Raw genomic sequence first — 15,216 nt, forward strand, 5'->3', positions numbered from 1 at the left:
GGTCCAAAATGTTTCTTAACAGCTTCTACCCCCAAGCCATAAGACTCCTGAACAGCTAATCAAATGACTACCCGGACTATTTGAAAAACACACCTCGTTGATTAGTTGAATCAGGTGTGTTTGTCCAGAGTTACAATAAAACTGTGTACTGTTGGGGTTACTGGAGGACCAGGGTTGGGAAACGCTGTGCTAAATTACCTAAATGTAAGGGTGGCATCAGGAATCTGTGCCGTTATTGGCAACTTCATCTTAACACCAAAGAAAGAGGAAGTCTAATTTTGTATGTATCTTTATTAAAATCTGGTTCTGTGTCAAGGTTGTGTTCCCCCCCAATGTGTAATCAATGTTTGTCACCAGGTACAGAGCAAAGTGCATCTCTTTACAAAGAACCAGCCAGCTGCATCTCTCCCTCTCTTTCATTTCATTTGAGTAACAACAGACATTGTATCTTCACCAACTTAAAACGTTTTTTTTTTTTATTGTGTTTGTTCCGGTCTTTTCTCCAGCCAGGAATCGTAGGCCCTGGTCAAAAGTAGCTCACTATAGGGAATTGGGTGTCATTCGGGATGGAGACATTGTTTTTTTCCGCTAACGTTGGGCCCATGTCATACATAGTTTGCCTCCCAAATCTCACCATATTCCCTACATAGTCCACTACTTTTGGCCAGGCTCTGGCTTAGCAGTTGTAGCTTTGACTTGGCCAAAATAAGGGAACTACATAGGGAATAAGATGCTATCTGAGGGCTGTTGTGGACAGGCCCCCCTCTGTTCATTCAGAGGCACCAGGCAGTGGATGTGTCCCAAATGGCACCTTATTCCCTACGTAGTGCACTACTTTTGACCACGGCCCATAAGGGGTAGTGCACTATACAGGGAGCGGAGTGCCATGCCAGACAGCGATGGTGTAATGATGGGATGTCCCTCTCACATGGTGCTGCTCATCCGGGTTGTTTGGCTGTTGGCTGTTGTCAGCTCCCCCTGGCTGCCTTCTCTAGGAGGGGACTAAAGAGGGAAGAGAACAGATGTAGAATAACGGTGAAATGCCTAGAGAGGGGGATATGTTGTCTCAAGAGGGGGCACAGGTTGATTCAAACGATGGGACACCACCGTACCATCTAAGCTCTTGAAATACATCACTTGATAAATGAAAGTTTTGACAAAAGCAAGAAAAGCACTGACAACATGTTCCAAATCAAACACACTACAGGTGAACTATCCAAGGTTTTCCATACAGAGGGATAAAGAGGAAAGCGCTCCCCAGGGGCCGCTTCCCCAGACATAGATCAAACCTCGTCCTGGACTAAAAAAACTTCAGTGAAGAATATCCACTGCGAATGCTTTTATTCAGGATTTAATGTGGCTTAATTTGTGTCTGGGAAACCGTCCCTAGACCCATCTCAATAGTCTAGACTAGGGTCATATAGTAACAGCTGTGACTAGCATCAAGAGGGGTTCTGTTACCTTGACGTGTATCTGGTTGCGTAGCACGGCAGCTCTGAGGATCATGGCTTTGGCTCGTCTCTGGAACTCCTTGCCCATGTGGACAGACTTCTGAAACGTATGGCCCCTCTGGTCCACGTCCCTCGCATACAGGATCTGACATCACACACATACAGGAAACAGGAAGTTACTCACTCATACTGGAAGTGGAGAGAGACTGGTGTGTGTGTGCCTGTAGTGATAGTTGATGTGTAGAGAGAGACTAGTCTATGGCTAGTGTGTGTTACCTTGCTGTGTGTGTGTGTTACCTTGCTGTGTGAGTCTATACGTGTGTGTTACCTTGCTGTGTGAGTCTATACGTGTGTGTGTGTGTTACCTTGCTGTGTGAGTCTATACGTGTGTGTTACCTTGCTGTGTGAGTCTATACGTGTGTGTGCTACCTTGCTGTGTGAGTCTATACGTGTGTGTGTTACCTTGCTGTGTGAGTCTATACGTGTGTGTGTGTGTTACCTTGCTGTGTGAGTCTATACGTGTGTGTGTTACCTTGCTGTGTGAGTCTATACGTGTGTGTGTTACCTTGCTGTGTGAGTCTATACGTGTGTGTGCTACCTTGCTGTGTGAGTCTATACGTGTGTGTGTTACCTTGCTGTGTGAGTCTATACGTGTGTGTGTTACCTTGCTGTGTGAGTCTATACGTGTGTGTGTTACCTTGCTGTGTGAGTCTATACGTGTGTGTGTTACCTTGCTGTGTGAGTCTATACGTGTGTGTGTTACCTTGCTGTGTGAGTCTATACGTGTGTGTGTTACCTTGCTGTGTGAGTCTATACGTGTGTGTGTTACCTTGCTGTGTGAGTCTATACGTGTGTGTGTTACCTTGCTGTGTGAGTCTATACGTGTGTGTGTTACCTTGCTGTGTGAGTCTATACGTGTGTGTGTTACCTTGCTGTGTGAGTCTATACGTGTGTGTTACCTTGCTGTGTGAGTCTATACCTGTGTGTGTGTATGTGTGTGTTACCTTGCTGTGTGAGTCTATACGTGTGTGTTACCTTGCTGTGTGAGTCTATACCTGTGTGTGTGTATGTGTGTGTTACCTTGCTGTGTGAGTCTATACGTGTGTGTGTTACCTTGCTGTGTGAGTCTATACGTGTGTGTGCGTGTTACCTTGCTGTGTGAGTCTATACCTGTGTGTGTGTGTGTGTGTGTGTGTTACCTTGCTGTGTGAGTCTATACGTGCGTTGATGAGTCCCTCCAGTATAAGCTGGGTCAGTTCATCCTCCAGAGCTAACACTGTGGTGTTGAAGGACTGGGACATCTTAGTCATGTCTGCAGACACATACGGGCTGAAGTACTGACTCACACACACACACACACACACACACACCAGGTTAACAACTTGGGCTGAAGTACTGACTCAGAACACAGGTTAACAACATGGGCTGAAGTACTGACTCAGAACACAGGTTAACAACTTGGGCTGAAGTACTGACTCAGAACACAGGTTAACAACTTGGGCTGAAGTACTGACTCAGAACACAGGTTAACAACTTGGGCTGAAGTACTGACTCAGAACACAGGTGATGTAGGGATATGAGGGAAACTTCCACAACACTGCAAAGTGACTTAAGTCCTACAAAGCGTGTTGTGTTATGTCATGGTGTCATGACTCTGTCTCACCTGGATAAGGGCTCTGTTTCTGATCTGTGTGTACAGTGTTCTGACGTGAGGGGCCAGGTACAGGTCCAATAGAAGGGTATCCTACAGGAGAGAGGAGGAGGAGGAGGAGGAGGAGAGAGGACGAGGGAGGAGAGAGGACGAGGGAGGAGGAGAGAGGACGAGAGGAGGAGGAGGGAGGAGGAGAGAGGACGAGGAGGAGAGAGGACGAGAGAGGAGAGAGGACGAGAGAGGAGAGAGGAGGAGGAGAGAGGAGGAGGAGAGAGGAGGAGGGAGGAGAGAGGACGAGAGGAGGAGGAGAGAGGACGAGGGAGGAGGAGAGAGGACGAGGGAGGAGGAGAGAGGACGAGAGGAGGACGAGAGAGGACGAGAGAGGACGAGAGAGAAGGAGAGAGGACGAGAGGGAATTGGTGTTAGGTGCACACTCAAATCCCTGTTGTTTCTGACCAACACCAAGACTAATTCAATCAACATTACTGAGTGGCAATATAAAGAGTTTCTCATTCAGATTTTGCAGTTAGCCTGTAACTGTCCATATAAAACGGTTTTCTTCCTTAACGTCATCTAGTTAGCCTGTAACTGTCCATATAAACATGTTTTCTTCCTTAAACGTCATCTAGTTAACAGTTTTATATGGACAGTTACAGGCTTTCTTCCTTACCTTCATCTCGTCCAGTAGTTTCAGACAGGAGGCGTACTTCGATTCGTAAAACTTGAAGATTATGTCACGCACCTGGGGCTCCAACTCTAAAAACAACTTAAAGGAACTAGAGAAGAGAGAGAGAGAGAGAGAGAGAGGGAAAACAGGGGTTGACATTTCAATATGGACTGAAATCACTCATCACCCAAACAAGCTGTTACTCTCCATAACAGTTCCACTTGATGGAGAGACCAATGAAGCACATTGCTCTTTAACAGAGTTAGCGGTTACCTGAAGTGCACTTCTTACGAGGGTACTACTAAGTCCAGTGCGCACTGCGTAGGGAGCCTACCTGCTGGAGATTATGTTCTTCTGTAGTTCCTGTCTGTCGAAGGTGGCCAGGGCACACATCCCCCCGTACACCGCTACATTACTGGGGGACAGGAGCTGGGGGGAGAGGGGACCCACAACATTTTATAACACAAATAATAAAAAACTCCTAAATCCAAATAAAACTAAAAACATGACATCCACCCTGGCATCCTGACTGATGGCAGCCCATTCTTGCATAATCAATGCTTGGAGTTTGTCAGAATTTGTGGGTTTTGTTTGTCCACCCACCTCTTGAGGATTGACCACAAGTTCTCAATGGGATTAAGGTCTGGGGAGTTTCCTGGCCATGGACCCAAAATGTCGATGTTTTGTTCCCCGAGCCACTTAGTTATCACTTTTGCCTTATGGCAAGGTGCTCCATCATGCTGAAAAAGGCATTGGTCGTCACCAAACTGTTCTTGGATGGTTGGGAGAAGTTGCTCTCTGAGGATGTGTTGGTACCATTCTTTATTCATGGCTGTGTTCTTAGGCAAAATTGTGAGTGAGCCCACTCCCTTGGCTGAGAAGCAACCCCACACATGAATGGTCTCAGGATGCTTTACTGTTGGCATGACACAGGACTGAAGGTAGCGCTCACCTTGTCTTCTCCGGACAAGCTTTTTTCCGGATGCCCCAAACAATCGGAAAGGGGATTCATCAGAGAAAATGACTTTACCCCAGTCCTCAGCAGTCCAATCCCTGTACCTTTTGCAGAATATCAGTCTGTTCCTGATGTTTTTCCTGGAGAGAAGTGGCTTCCTCGCTGCCCTTCTTGACACCAGGCCATCCTCCAAAAGTCTTCGCCTCACTGTGCGTGCAGATGCACTCACACCTGCATGCTGCCATTCCTGAGCAAGCGCTGCACTGGTGGTGCCCTGATCCCGCAGCTGAATCAACTTTAGGAGACGGTCCTGGCGCTTGCTGGACTTTCTTGGGCGCCCTGAAGCCTTCTTCACAACAATTGAACCTCTCTCCTTGAAGTTCTTGATGATCCGATAAATGGTTGATTTAGGTGCAATCTTACTAGCAGCAATATCCTTGCCTGTGAAGCCCTTTTTGTGCAAAGCAATGATGACGGCACGTGTTTCCTTGCAGGTAACCATGGTTAACAGAGGAAGAACAATGATTCCAAGCACCACCCTCCTTTTAAAGCTTCCAGTCTGTTATTCTAACTTCATCAGCATGACAGAGTGATCTCCAGCCTTGTCCTCGTCAACACTCTCACCTGTGTTAAAGAGAGAATCACTGACATGATGGCAGCTGGTCCTTTTGTGGCAGGGCTGAAATGTAGTGGAAAAGTTTTTTGGGGATTAACGTTTACGTTTACGTCATTTAGCAGGATCAAGTTCATTTTCATGGCAAAGAGGGACTTTGCAATTCATCTGATCACTCTTCATAACATTCTGGAGTATATGCAAATTGCCATCATAAAAACTGAGGCAGCAGACTTTGCGAAAATTAATTATTTGTGTCATTCTCAAAACCTTTGACCACGACTGTACACAGCAACATCATGGCTCAGATCAGATATGGTGAAGGTACCATACCATTATTATGGAGTGGAGTTGGGGGTGGTCAGAGGAGTTGGGGTTGGGGTCAAGTTAGTTTAGTTGGGGTCAGAGGTAGCGGGGTATATTGATATCTGACCTCTGGGAAGTCGCAGTGGTCAAACGAAGCCTGGAGGAAGCACTTGGCGGCCGGTTTGTACTTTCTAGAGGCCAGCTCTGCCAAACCTGGGGGACGACAAGAGAAACATTTGAAAGCGCAACTCACAATTTAAGAATAGGTTTTATTACCTAATGCAGGTCTAAAAAAAGCAATTTCAGCTGACAAGAGAAACATGCAGACTTCAGTGGTCCTCCTAACAGTATAATCCTAGGATGTCTTACCTGCAGCACATTTTAGTTTGGTGAGGACAGATTGGTTCTGACTGTCTCGCTCTCCTCGTTGCTAGAAGAAACAAGCAAGCTGAGGTAAGTCAGTGATTTTCTTTCAGGTGACCATGATGACAGTGTGAAGGTTATATTATGCTCTACTGTACACATAAGGGAATATAAAAGGAGAACATCTGTTGAATAAATTCCCATACTGCTTGAGTTTCTCTCACTAGGGAGCTATGATGTAAAGGTTCTATTTCAGTCATTCGGTGCTAACCTCAGCTATCTCCGGAGTGGATTCTGCCTTGCTGACGTAGCTATGTACATGGGACCAGTTCTGGAGGTAAACGCTAACCTAGAGAGAGAGAGAAAATGTTTGAGAAACCTTCCAGGGATGTTAGGTCAGACAATACACGTTTATAGATTTACCAAGTCAATCGACAGAACTTGATGACAAAATATTGACATCTATAAAAGTTGACATGACATTCATAAACATTCATTTAGGAGGCCCCTGTAGCTCAGTTGGTAGAGCATGGCGCTTGCAACGCCAGGGTTGTGGGTTCGTTTCCCACGGGGGGCCAGTATGAAAATGTATGCACTCACTAACTGTAAGTCGCTCTGGATAAGAGCGTCTGCTAAATGCCTAAAATGTAAATGTAAGGAGGCGCATGTTGATGAAGTCATAGTACCTTGATGACGTTAAGGCACATGTTGATGACATGCTTGGCGCTAGTGCAGTAGTCTCGGGCTCGACTGTAGCACTTGAGGGCGTTGCTAAGATCTCCACAGTCTAAATAGTGGTCCCCTAGGTCATCATGACCCCGCCTGAACAGAGGGAGGAGAGGGAGGAATCAGTGAGATAAAACCTGTTGAGTAGTGGACTGGTTCCATTTGGGTTTTGCTTGTTGAGTAGTGGACTGGTTCCATTTGGGTTTTGAGGCCCTTCCTCTCCCATACCACATCACTGGCTGTGTCCACATTGTCCACCCTTATCCCTAAGTGTGCACTTGTCTTGCACACTCCCTCTCATGCAGTTAAAAGCATTGGAATGGATGTAAACCCAGCAGATTTCATAGGTTCTAGCCATGCATGTTGTCTGAGTTCCATCTCCACTGCTTGTGACCCATGTAACAGTGAAAACAATGTCTACTTGAGTTTCCCCCAGAGCTGGTTACCTGATGCTCTCTTTGATAGAGTTTCCCTTGTAGTTCTTGAGGTCAGTGTCCAGCTTCTCCAGTTTGAGCAGGGCCTTTTTCCTGGTGCTCTCTGCCCAGGCTGTGTCCAGGAGAGGGGGCGCCACCGGCCCTTCAGGCACCGCGTCAGGGACACCCTGCACCTGTCTGGGAATATACAGAGATGGAAGTGTCGTACACACACATGCAGGGTCACACACAGATACACACGAAGACAAGCTCACAACACACACAATAATACTCCTCACTGAACCCACAGATACTTTTGTACCTTATATAGGCTCCACTTCAATCTCACACTCCTCCTCCTCCTCCTCACCGTGTGGCGTCGGTGAGTCTGCGGTGGATCTCCTCGTACACGTCTACGTTGAAGGTCCTCTGGACGAAGGACAGCGCCATCTTCAGGGCCTCGGCACGGAGCTGGGGACAGTGTTCTGCTATGAACTGCAGTCTCTCAATACGCATCAGACCACTGTAGCTGGACGCAAACTGCTCCAGGTCCTAGAGAGGGAGACGGGGACAGATGAAAGAGAGAGAGAGAGAAAGCAGTGAGGGGGGGGGGATAGACACAGAGAGAGCGACAGAAAGAGAGACAAAAGAGAGAGAGAGAGAGAAAACGGTGTGAAGAAAACATGAAGGAAGCAGACCACCATTTGACAGACTGACTTCATTTAATTCAGTGATCAGCATAGAATCTAGAAGAATCTAGAAGTAGAACTACAAACACACAGCTACGTAAGACTCAGCTCAGCGTACCAGTGCTAGCTTAGTGCTATAGTAATGTACCAGTGCTAGGGCTAGCTTAGTGCTATAGTAATGTACCAGTGCTAGCTTAGTGCTATAGTAATGTACCAGTGCTAGCTTAGTGCTATAGTAATGTACCAGTGCTAGGGCTAGCTTAGTGCTATAGTAATGTACCAGTGCTAGCTTAGTGCTATAGTAATGTACCAGTGCTAGGGCTAGCTTAGTGCTATAGTAATGTACCAGTGCTAGGGCTAGCTTAGTGCTATAGTAATGTACCAGTGCTAGGGCTAGCTTAGTGCTATAGTAATGTACCAGTGCTAGGGCTAGCTTAGTGCTATAGTAATGTACCAGTGCTAGGGCTAGCTTAGTGCTATAGTAATGTACCAGTGCTAGGGCTAACTTAGTGCTATAGTAATGTACCAGTGCTAGGGCTAGCTTAGTGCTATAGTAATGTACCAGTGCTAGGGCTAGCTTAGTGCTATAGTAATGTACCAGTGCTAGGGCTAGCTTAGTGCTATAGTAATGTACCAGTGCTAGGGCTAGCTTAGTGCTATAGTAATGTACCAGTGCTAGGGCTAACTTAGTGCTATAGTAATGTACCAGTGCTAGGGCTAGCTTAGTGCTATAGTAATGTACCAGTGTGGGGTTTTCCACCACATAGTTGATGTCTGGAGCATTCTGCTGGTCTTCCTGGGGGTCAGCATCGATCTGCATCGGCTCCACAGCCCCCTGGAGGAGAGAGAGGGATGGAAGGGAGGGGGACAGAGAGACAGAGAGAGGAGAGAGAGAAGGTGTGATGAAGAGAGAGAGGGGGTTAACCTCTAAAAGTCTAAGGTCGATGTCCGCGCCCCGCTGAAATCGAATTAGCAAAAAATATCACCATAAAAATAATCTAGAGTTTTTCTGGGGGGCATTGGATGCGTTTCAATCCACCGCATTCACCTATGTAACACTTTCGCATCTGCGGTGACAGGTGACAGAGCTAGAGCGGTGTTTGTCAGACCATGAGACATCCCAAAAATATGTCTTCTCACAAAATTGTCTGTAGCGTCCGAACGGTTTAGCCTACAAATTATGATGACCCCTCTATGGAAAGACGACTAACGAACGCGGTGTTCTCCGTTTTGCTCTACGACCCCCCACAAGTGTCTTGGGACTCATCTGAAGTTGGTACAGCCGATCTGCCAACTGCCTGCAGCGTGCAAACAGTTTGGGCTACACTCTAATATGACCCCTCTGTGTAAGGGTGAGACTCTCACAAACATGTGGGTTGTTTTGCTATAGGACGCCCACAGGCCTCACAAGACTCGTCTGAAGGTCCCTCGGTACCAGTTGAAAAAAATTAATGGAAGTATAGAGACTGGATTAGTGCCAAAAATAAGGGGTTAAATACAGTTGAAGTCGGAGGTTTACATACACTTAGGTTGGTGTCATTAAAACTCATTTTTCAACCACTCCACACATTTCTTGTTAACAAACTATAGTTTTGGCAAGTCGGTTAGGACATCTACTTTGTTTAAGACACAAGTAATTTTTGGATATATAATTAATTATGTGGATATATTGAAGCAACATCTCAAGACATCAGTCAGAAAGTTAAAGCTTGGTCGCAAATGGGTCTTCCAAATGAACAATGACCCCAAGCATACTTCCAAAGTTGTGGCAAAATGGCTTAAGGACAACAAAGTCAAGGTATTGGAGTGGCCACCACAAAGCCCTGTCCTCAGTCTATAGAAAAATGTGGGTAAAACTGAAAAAGAGAAAGGAGACATATAAACCTGACTCAGTTACACCAGCTCTGTCAGGAGGAATGGGCCAAAATTCACCCAACTTATTGTGGGAAGCTTGTGGAAGGCTACCCGAAACGTTTGACCCAAGTTAAACAATTTAAAGGCAATGCTACCAAATACTAATTGAGTGTATGTAAACTTCTGACCCACTGGGAATGTGATGAAATAAATAAAAGCTTAAATAAATAATTCTCTCTAAAATCATTCTGACATTTCACATTCTTAAAATAAAGTGGTGATCCTAACTGACCTAAGACAGGGAATTTTTACTAGGATTAAATATCAGGAATTGTGAAAAACTGAGTTTAATTGTATTTGGCTAAGTTGTATGTAAACTTCCGACTTCAACTGTACATCTCTCAGATATAGGACAGAAACTTCAGAACAAACTTCCTTTAGATTTTTTGGGGGGACTATCCATAGTGAATCTGTTATTCAATGTGTTTGTATGGGCTAATAGCAGTAAGGCCAAAAATATTTTAGTCATATTTTTGGGGGGGAATACTTCAAGGGGTCTTGAAATTCTAAATCAAATAGCAAAATGATCCTTGGTACGACCTTAAAACAATTCCACATAGCAGAGCTTTGCTCTGTCTTGCACTGGTGGTCCCTACCTCAGGGAGCAGGGAGCATGCTGAGAGGCTGGAGCTGAGGACGTAGTCCCCTGCAGTGAACGGTAAGAGCAGATTGGGTCTGCTGCTATGGGAGGGACAGGGAGGCTCTGAGGCTGAGCTAGAGGCCCTACTCTTCTCCTTGTCTCTTTCGCTGTCCTGAGCCTGTGCTTGTTCTGCCCCTGCGGCAACCTCCAGCTCTGACACTGAGCTGACCTGGAGGCGGGAGGGGGAGGGGGGAGATGCAGGGAAGGAAGGAGTGATGAAGAGGAGTGGTTTCTGTCCTTGATGACTTAAAGCACTCTGCATGATAAGTGATGTTAGTTAGTTAGCCAGACCTCTGACCACATAAGCTGGATGTACTTTGGGGCAGTTTAATAAACGACATGACCAAAAGTATGTGGACACCTGCTCGTCAAACAGCTCATTCCAAAATCATGGGCATTAACATAGAGCTGGTCCCCCCTTTGCTGCTATAACAGCCTCCACTCTTCTGGGAAGGCTTTCCACTAGACTGGTCATTCAACTGAGACTGCTCTTCTCTGTGTCACGTAGGCTCTCCGCACTGCTAAAGCTAACTATCTCTCCTCTGCTCTTATCCTTCTAGACCTATCTGCTGCCTTTGATACTGTGAACCATCAGATCCTCCTCTCCACCCTCTCCGAGTTGGGCATCTCCGGCGCGGCTCACTCTTGGATTGCGTCCTACCTGACAGGTCGCTCCTACCAGGTGGAGTGGCGAGAATCTGTCTCCGCACCACGTGCTCTCACCACTGGTGTACCCCAGGGCTCAGTTCTAGGCCCTCTCCTATTCTCTATATACACCAAGTCACTTGGCTCTGTCATATCCTCACATGGTCTCTCCTATCATTGCTACGCAGACGACACACAATTAATTTTCTCCTTTCCCCCTTCTGATAACCAAGTGGCGAATCGCATCTCTGCATGTCTGGCAGACATATCAGTGTGGATGTCGGATCACCACCTAAAGCTGAACCTCGGCAAGACGGAGCGGCTCTTCCTCCCGGGGAAGGAAGAGTACGACCCTACCTTACACAGAAAGCGGCACAGGTCCTAATCCAGGCACTTGTCATCTCCTGTCTGGATTACTGCAACTCGCTGTTGGCTGGGCTCCCTGCCTGTGCCATTAAACCCCTACAACTTATCGTGCAGAACCTTCCCAAGTTCTCTCATGTCACCCCGCTCCTACGCACACTCCACTGGCTTCCTGTTGAAGCTCGCATCTACTACAAAACCAGGGTGCTTGCCTACGGAGCTGTAAGGGGAACGGCACCTCCTTACCTTCAGGCTCTGATCAGACCCTACACCCAAACGAGGGCACTACGTTCATCCACCTCTGGCCTGCTAGCCCCCCTACCTCTACGGAAGCACAGTTCCCGCTCAGCCCAGTCAAAGCTATTCGCTGCTCTGGCACCCCAATGGTGGAACAAGCTCCCCCACGACAGCGGAGTCACTGACCACCTTCCGGAGACACTTGAAACCCTACCTCTTTAAGGAATACCTGTAATAGTCTAACAGTAATCCTTCTACACCCCCCCTCCCCCAGTGGTGGTTGTCCCACTGGCTATCCTAAGTTGAATGCACCAATTTGTAAGTCTGCTAAATGACTTAAATGTAAAAATGTAAATGTAGATGTTGGAACATTGCTGCAGGGCCCTGCTTCCATTCAGCCACAAGAGCATTAGTGAGGTCAGGCACTGATGTTGGGCGATTAGGCCTGGCTCGTGGTCGGCGATCCAATTCATCCCAAAGGAATTTGATGGGGTTCTTCCACACCGATCTCGACAAACCATTTCTGTATGGACCTCGCTTTGTGCACGGGGGCATTGTCATGCTGAAACAGGAAAGGCCTTCCCCAAACTGTTGCCACGAAGTTGAAAGCACAGAATCGTTTAAATTTTTTAAACATTTTAGTCATTTAGCAGACGCTCTTATCTAGAGCGACTTACAGTTAGTGAGTGCATACATTTTTCATATTTTTTTTTAGAATGTCATTGTATGCTGTAGCGTTAAGATTTCCCTTCACTGGAACTAAGGGGCCTAGCCCAAACCATGAAAAACAGCCCCAGACCATTATTCCTCCTCCACCAAACTTTACAGTTGGCACTATGCATTGGGGCAGGTAGCGTTCTCCTGGCATCCGCCAAGCCTAGATTTGTCCGCCGGACTGCCAGAAGGTGAAGCGTGATTCATCACTCCAGAGAACACGTTTCCACTGTTCCAGATTCCAATGGCGGTGAGCTTTACACCACTCCAGCCGACGCTTGGCATTGCGCATGGTGATCTTGGTGTGCGGCTGCGCCGCCATGGAAACCCATTTCATGAAGCTCCCGACTAACAGTTATTGTGCGGACGTTGCTTCCAGAGGCAGTTTGGAACTCGGTAGTGAGTGTTGCAACAGAGGACAGACAATTTTTACACACTACGTGCTTCAGCAATCAGTGGTCCCGTTCTGTGAGCTTGTGTGGTCTACCACTTCGCGGCTGAGCCATTGTTGCTCCTAGACGTTTCCACTTCACAATAACAGCACTTACAGTTGACCAGGGCAGCTCTAGTAGGGCAGAAATTAGATGAACTGACTTGTTGGAAAGGTGGCATCCTATGACGGTGCCACGTTGAAAGTCACTAAGCTCTTCAGTACGGGCCATTCCACTGCCAATGTTTGTCTATAGAGATTGCATGGCTGTGTGCTCAATTTTATACACCTGTCAGCAACAGCGTGGCTGAAATAGCCGAATCCACTAATTTGAAGGGGTGTCCACATACTTTGGGTGCTGTATCAACAAGGTGGGTCACGTGAATGGGTGGAAGAAGCAAGGTCTGAGGCGTTTAAGAAAATTGGAAGTCCTGCTTCTTGCATAAAAGGGATGCCAATTAATGTGTTGTCTCTAAATGAACAGTACCTAAACTGAACTGAAGCGGTTGGTGACAGGTTTCAGGGTGATAGTAACTTCTGCCAATCCGGTGGATATTGTTTACCTAGCTAGCTAACGTTAGCTAGCTGATCATAACAGACAATTTATGAATTGTTTCCATGGCCATCTTCTCTAGCTAGCTACATTTTTATTTAGCTAGCTAAATAGCTTGCATTTTAGGTGGCTACGCTGTTTGACACAGATGTAGCTATGCTGGTAAGGAATTACTAACGGCAGTCAGGTTTTAAAAAGTTAGCAAACTACAGTAACGACTCAAACTGTCTGTTTACATTTTCTATAACTAACTGAGCTAAATTACACCTGTTATTTTTTTAATCCGCCGACTCCCCTTCACAATTTACCTAACTAGTTAGCTATATCTATCAAACAAACTGAATATGTATAATCTATAATAATAAAAAAAACCTAGTTCAATCCGCCCTAACGCTAAAGTTAGGACTAACTTGATGTTTGAAGAAGGCCCTAGCCTAGCTTCTTAGCTAACGTTAGCTAACAAGATTAGCATGTTAGCTAACGCTAGTTGAAAACACTTTATCAGAGGACCAAATAGATCAAAACAAGGCAAACCATAAAATATAGTCATTCAAACGTGTTCCCAGTTATATAAACTGTTGAAAACAAGTTTACCTGAAAGTTAAAGACCTGCACGGGCAGAGGCATCTCCTTCTCTGCAGACACACACAATAATCACATCCGGGGTATGGGAGTGCAACTTGTATCTAAGTCCCTGTGGAGCAAAAGTCACTACCTAAAATCAAAATATGGCAAGCTGGACAAACCCAATTTTGGCACTGTTATGAAACATTTTAATACCCACAGTCATACATTATCATGCCTAGTATATTGGCCTAGTATATAAAGCCTAGTATATCAAGTATTTTTTTATTTTATTTAACCTTTATTTAATGGGTTAAGTACTTAACCCATTCATAGACGCTAACTGTGCAGCACTGATGAGCTTAAATTCATGTGTCTCTCAGAGCAGACAGGATGATTGTATTGTATGAGGTTTTGCAGTGCTTGCTTGTATAGAGTGAAACAGATGGGGATATTTGTTATGTTCCTCTGGGTACCAGCTCATGTGGGAGTAGAGGGGAATGAGGAAGTGGATATTATTGCCAAGCAGGCTCTTAAACATCCTAATGTTGAGATGGAATTGTCAATCAGTAAAGCAGAAGCCAAGGGATTAATAAGAACAGTGGTTAAAAATAAGTGGCAAGAGTTGTGGAACAGAGAGAGAAAATAAATGCACTGTTGGTTAAGGGCTGTAAGTAAGCATTTCACTGTAATGTCTGCACCTGTTGTATTCGGCGCATGTGACCAATAAAATTTGATTTGATTTGATTTGATTTGAAAGGGAAGACGCCTGTATAAGATCCAGGAAAAGATGGGGGCAGGGAGGTCCTCAGGCCGAGAGAGAAGGGAGGAATGTGTAGTCACAGGGCTGAGACTGGGACACACAAGGCTAAATAGTACATTGAAAGTGGTGGGGAAACATCCGACTGGGAGGTGTGATCATTGTCAGGAGGAGATGGAGACAGTGGAACATGTTCTATTTCAGTGCCAGAAATATGTGAGAGAAAGGGGGCGATTGTTATTAGATTTGAGGAGTAATGGGGTTGAAGAGCCAGGATTAAGTGAACTGCTGGGGAAATCTTTAGGAAATGTAGTATTTAATTATGTATTTCGTTTCCTTAGGGAGACGAGATTATTGGGTAGGATTTAGACCTTCACTGTCTCTGGTCCACACTCCAGTCCAGTTGGTGGCGGTAATGCACCTTAAAGTTGATTGTCAACCGCCATATAAAATCCACAGAAGAAGAAGACGCTAACTGCTTTAGCGCCTATTGATGATAGATAGTATCTTCTGGCTGGGGGAGTTTGATTATCATCCCCAACGCTCGTTCTGAACGTTAAAA

General features: G+C 45.9%; 1 protein-coding gene across 3 annotated transcripts; it reads right to left on the reverse strand.

The window, feature by feature from the left end:
- Positions 1-273: 273 nt before the first annotated feature.
- On the reverse strand, positions 274-14,015 carry LOC121551448 (COP9 signalosome complex subunit 1). 3 transcript variants are annotated; one of them, XM_041864112.2, is made up of 15 exons: positions 13,925-13,990; positions 10,345-10,557; positions 8,577-8,669; positions 7,516-7,697; positions 7,179-7,343; positions 6,693-6,828; positions 6,278-6,355; positions 6,013-6,073; positions 5,771-5,856; positions 4,104-4,198; positions 3,773-3,878; positions 3,115-3,195; positions 2,651-2,788; positions 1,462-1,596; positions 274-1,002 (listed from the first exon to the last, which is right to left on the reverse strand). In XM_041864112.2, exons 1-15 carry the CDS (start codon positions 13,955-13,957, stop codon positions 925-927), a joined length of 1,680 nt encoding a protein of 559 aa, XP_041720046.2. In that variant the 5' UTR covers positions 13,958-13,990; the 3' UTR covers positions 274-924. The 3 variants fall into 3 exon arrangements, with proteins under 3 accessions (XP_041720046.2, XP_041720048.2, XP_041720049.2); XM_041864114.2 differs by lacking the exon at positions 10,345-10,557 and having other exon boundaries at positions 13,925-14,015; XM_041864115.2 differs by lacking the exons at positions 274-1,002; positions 1,462-1,596; positions 2,651-2,788 and adding an exon at positions 2,971-2,998 and having other exon boundaries at positions 13,925-13,998.
- Between the last annotated feature and the right edge of the window lie 1,201 nt (positions 14,016-15,216).

Source organism: Coregonus clupeaformis, chromosome 35 (assembly GCF_020615455.1).
Source record: "Coregonus clupeaformis isolate EN_2021a chromosome 35, ASM2061545v1, whole genome shotgun sequence".
Lineage (NCBI taxonomy): Eukaryota > Metazoa > Chordata > Actinopteri > Salmoniformes > Salmonidae > Coregonus > Coregonus clupeaformis.

Bases quoted from the DNA above. Each gene is read 5' to 3' on its own strand.
- LOC121551448 (XM_041864112.2), bottom strand. From the start codon at position 13,957: ATGCCTCTGCCCGTGCAGGTCTTTAACTTTCAG. The intron at 6,356-6,692 runs GTACTATGACTT...CTCTCTCTCTAG, and splicing joins TGTGCCTTAACGTCATCAAG to GTTAGCGTTTACCTCCAGAA. The intron at 3,196-3,772 runs GTAAGGAAGAAA...TCTCTCCTGTAG, and splicing joins AACTACTGGACGAGATGAAG to GATACCCTTCTATTGGACCT.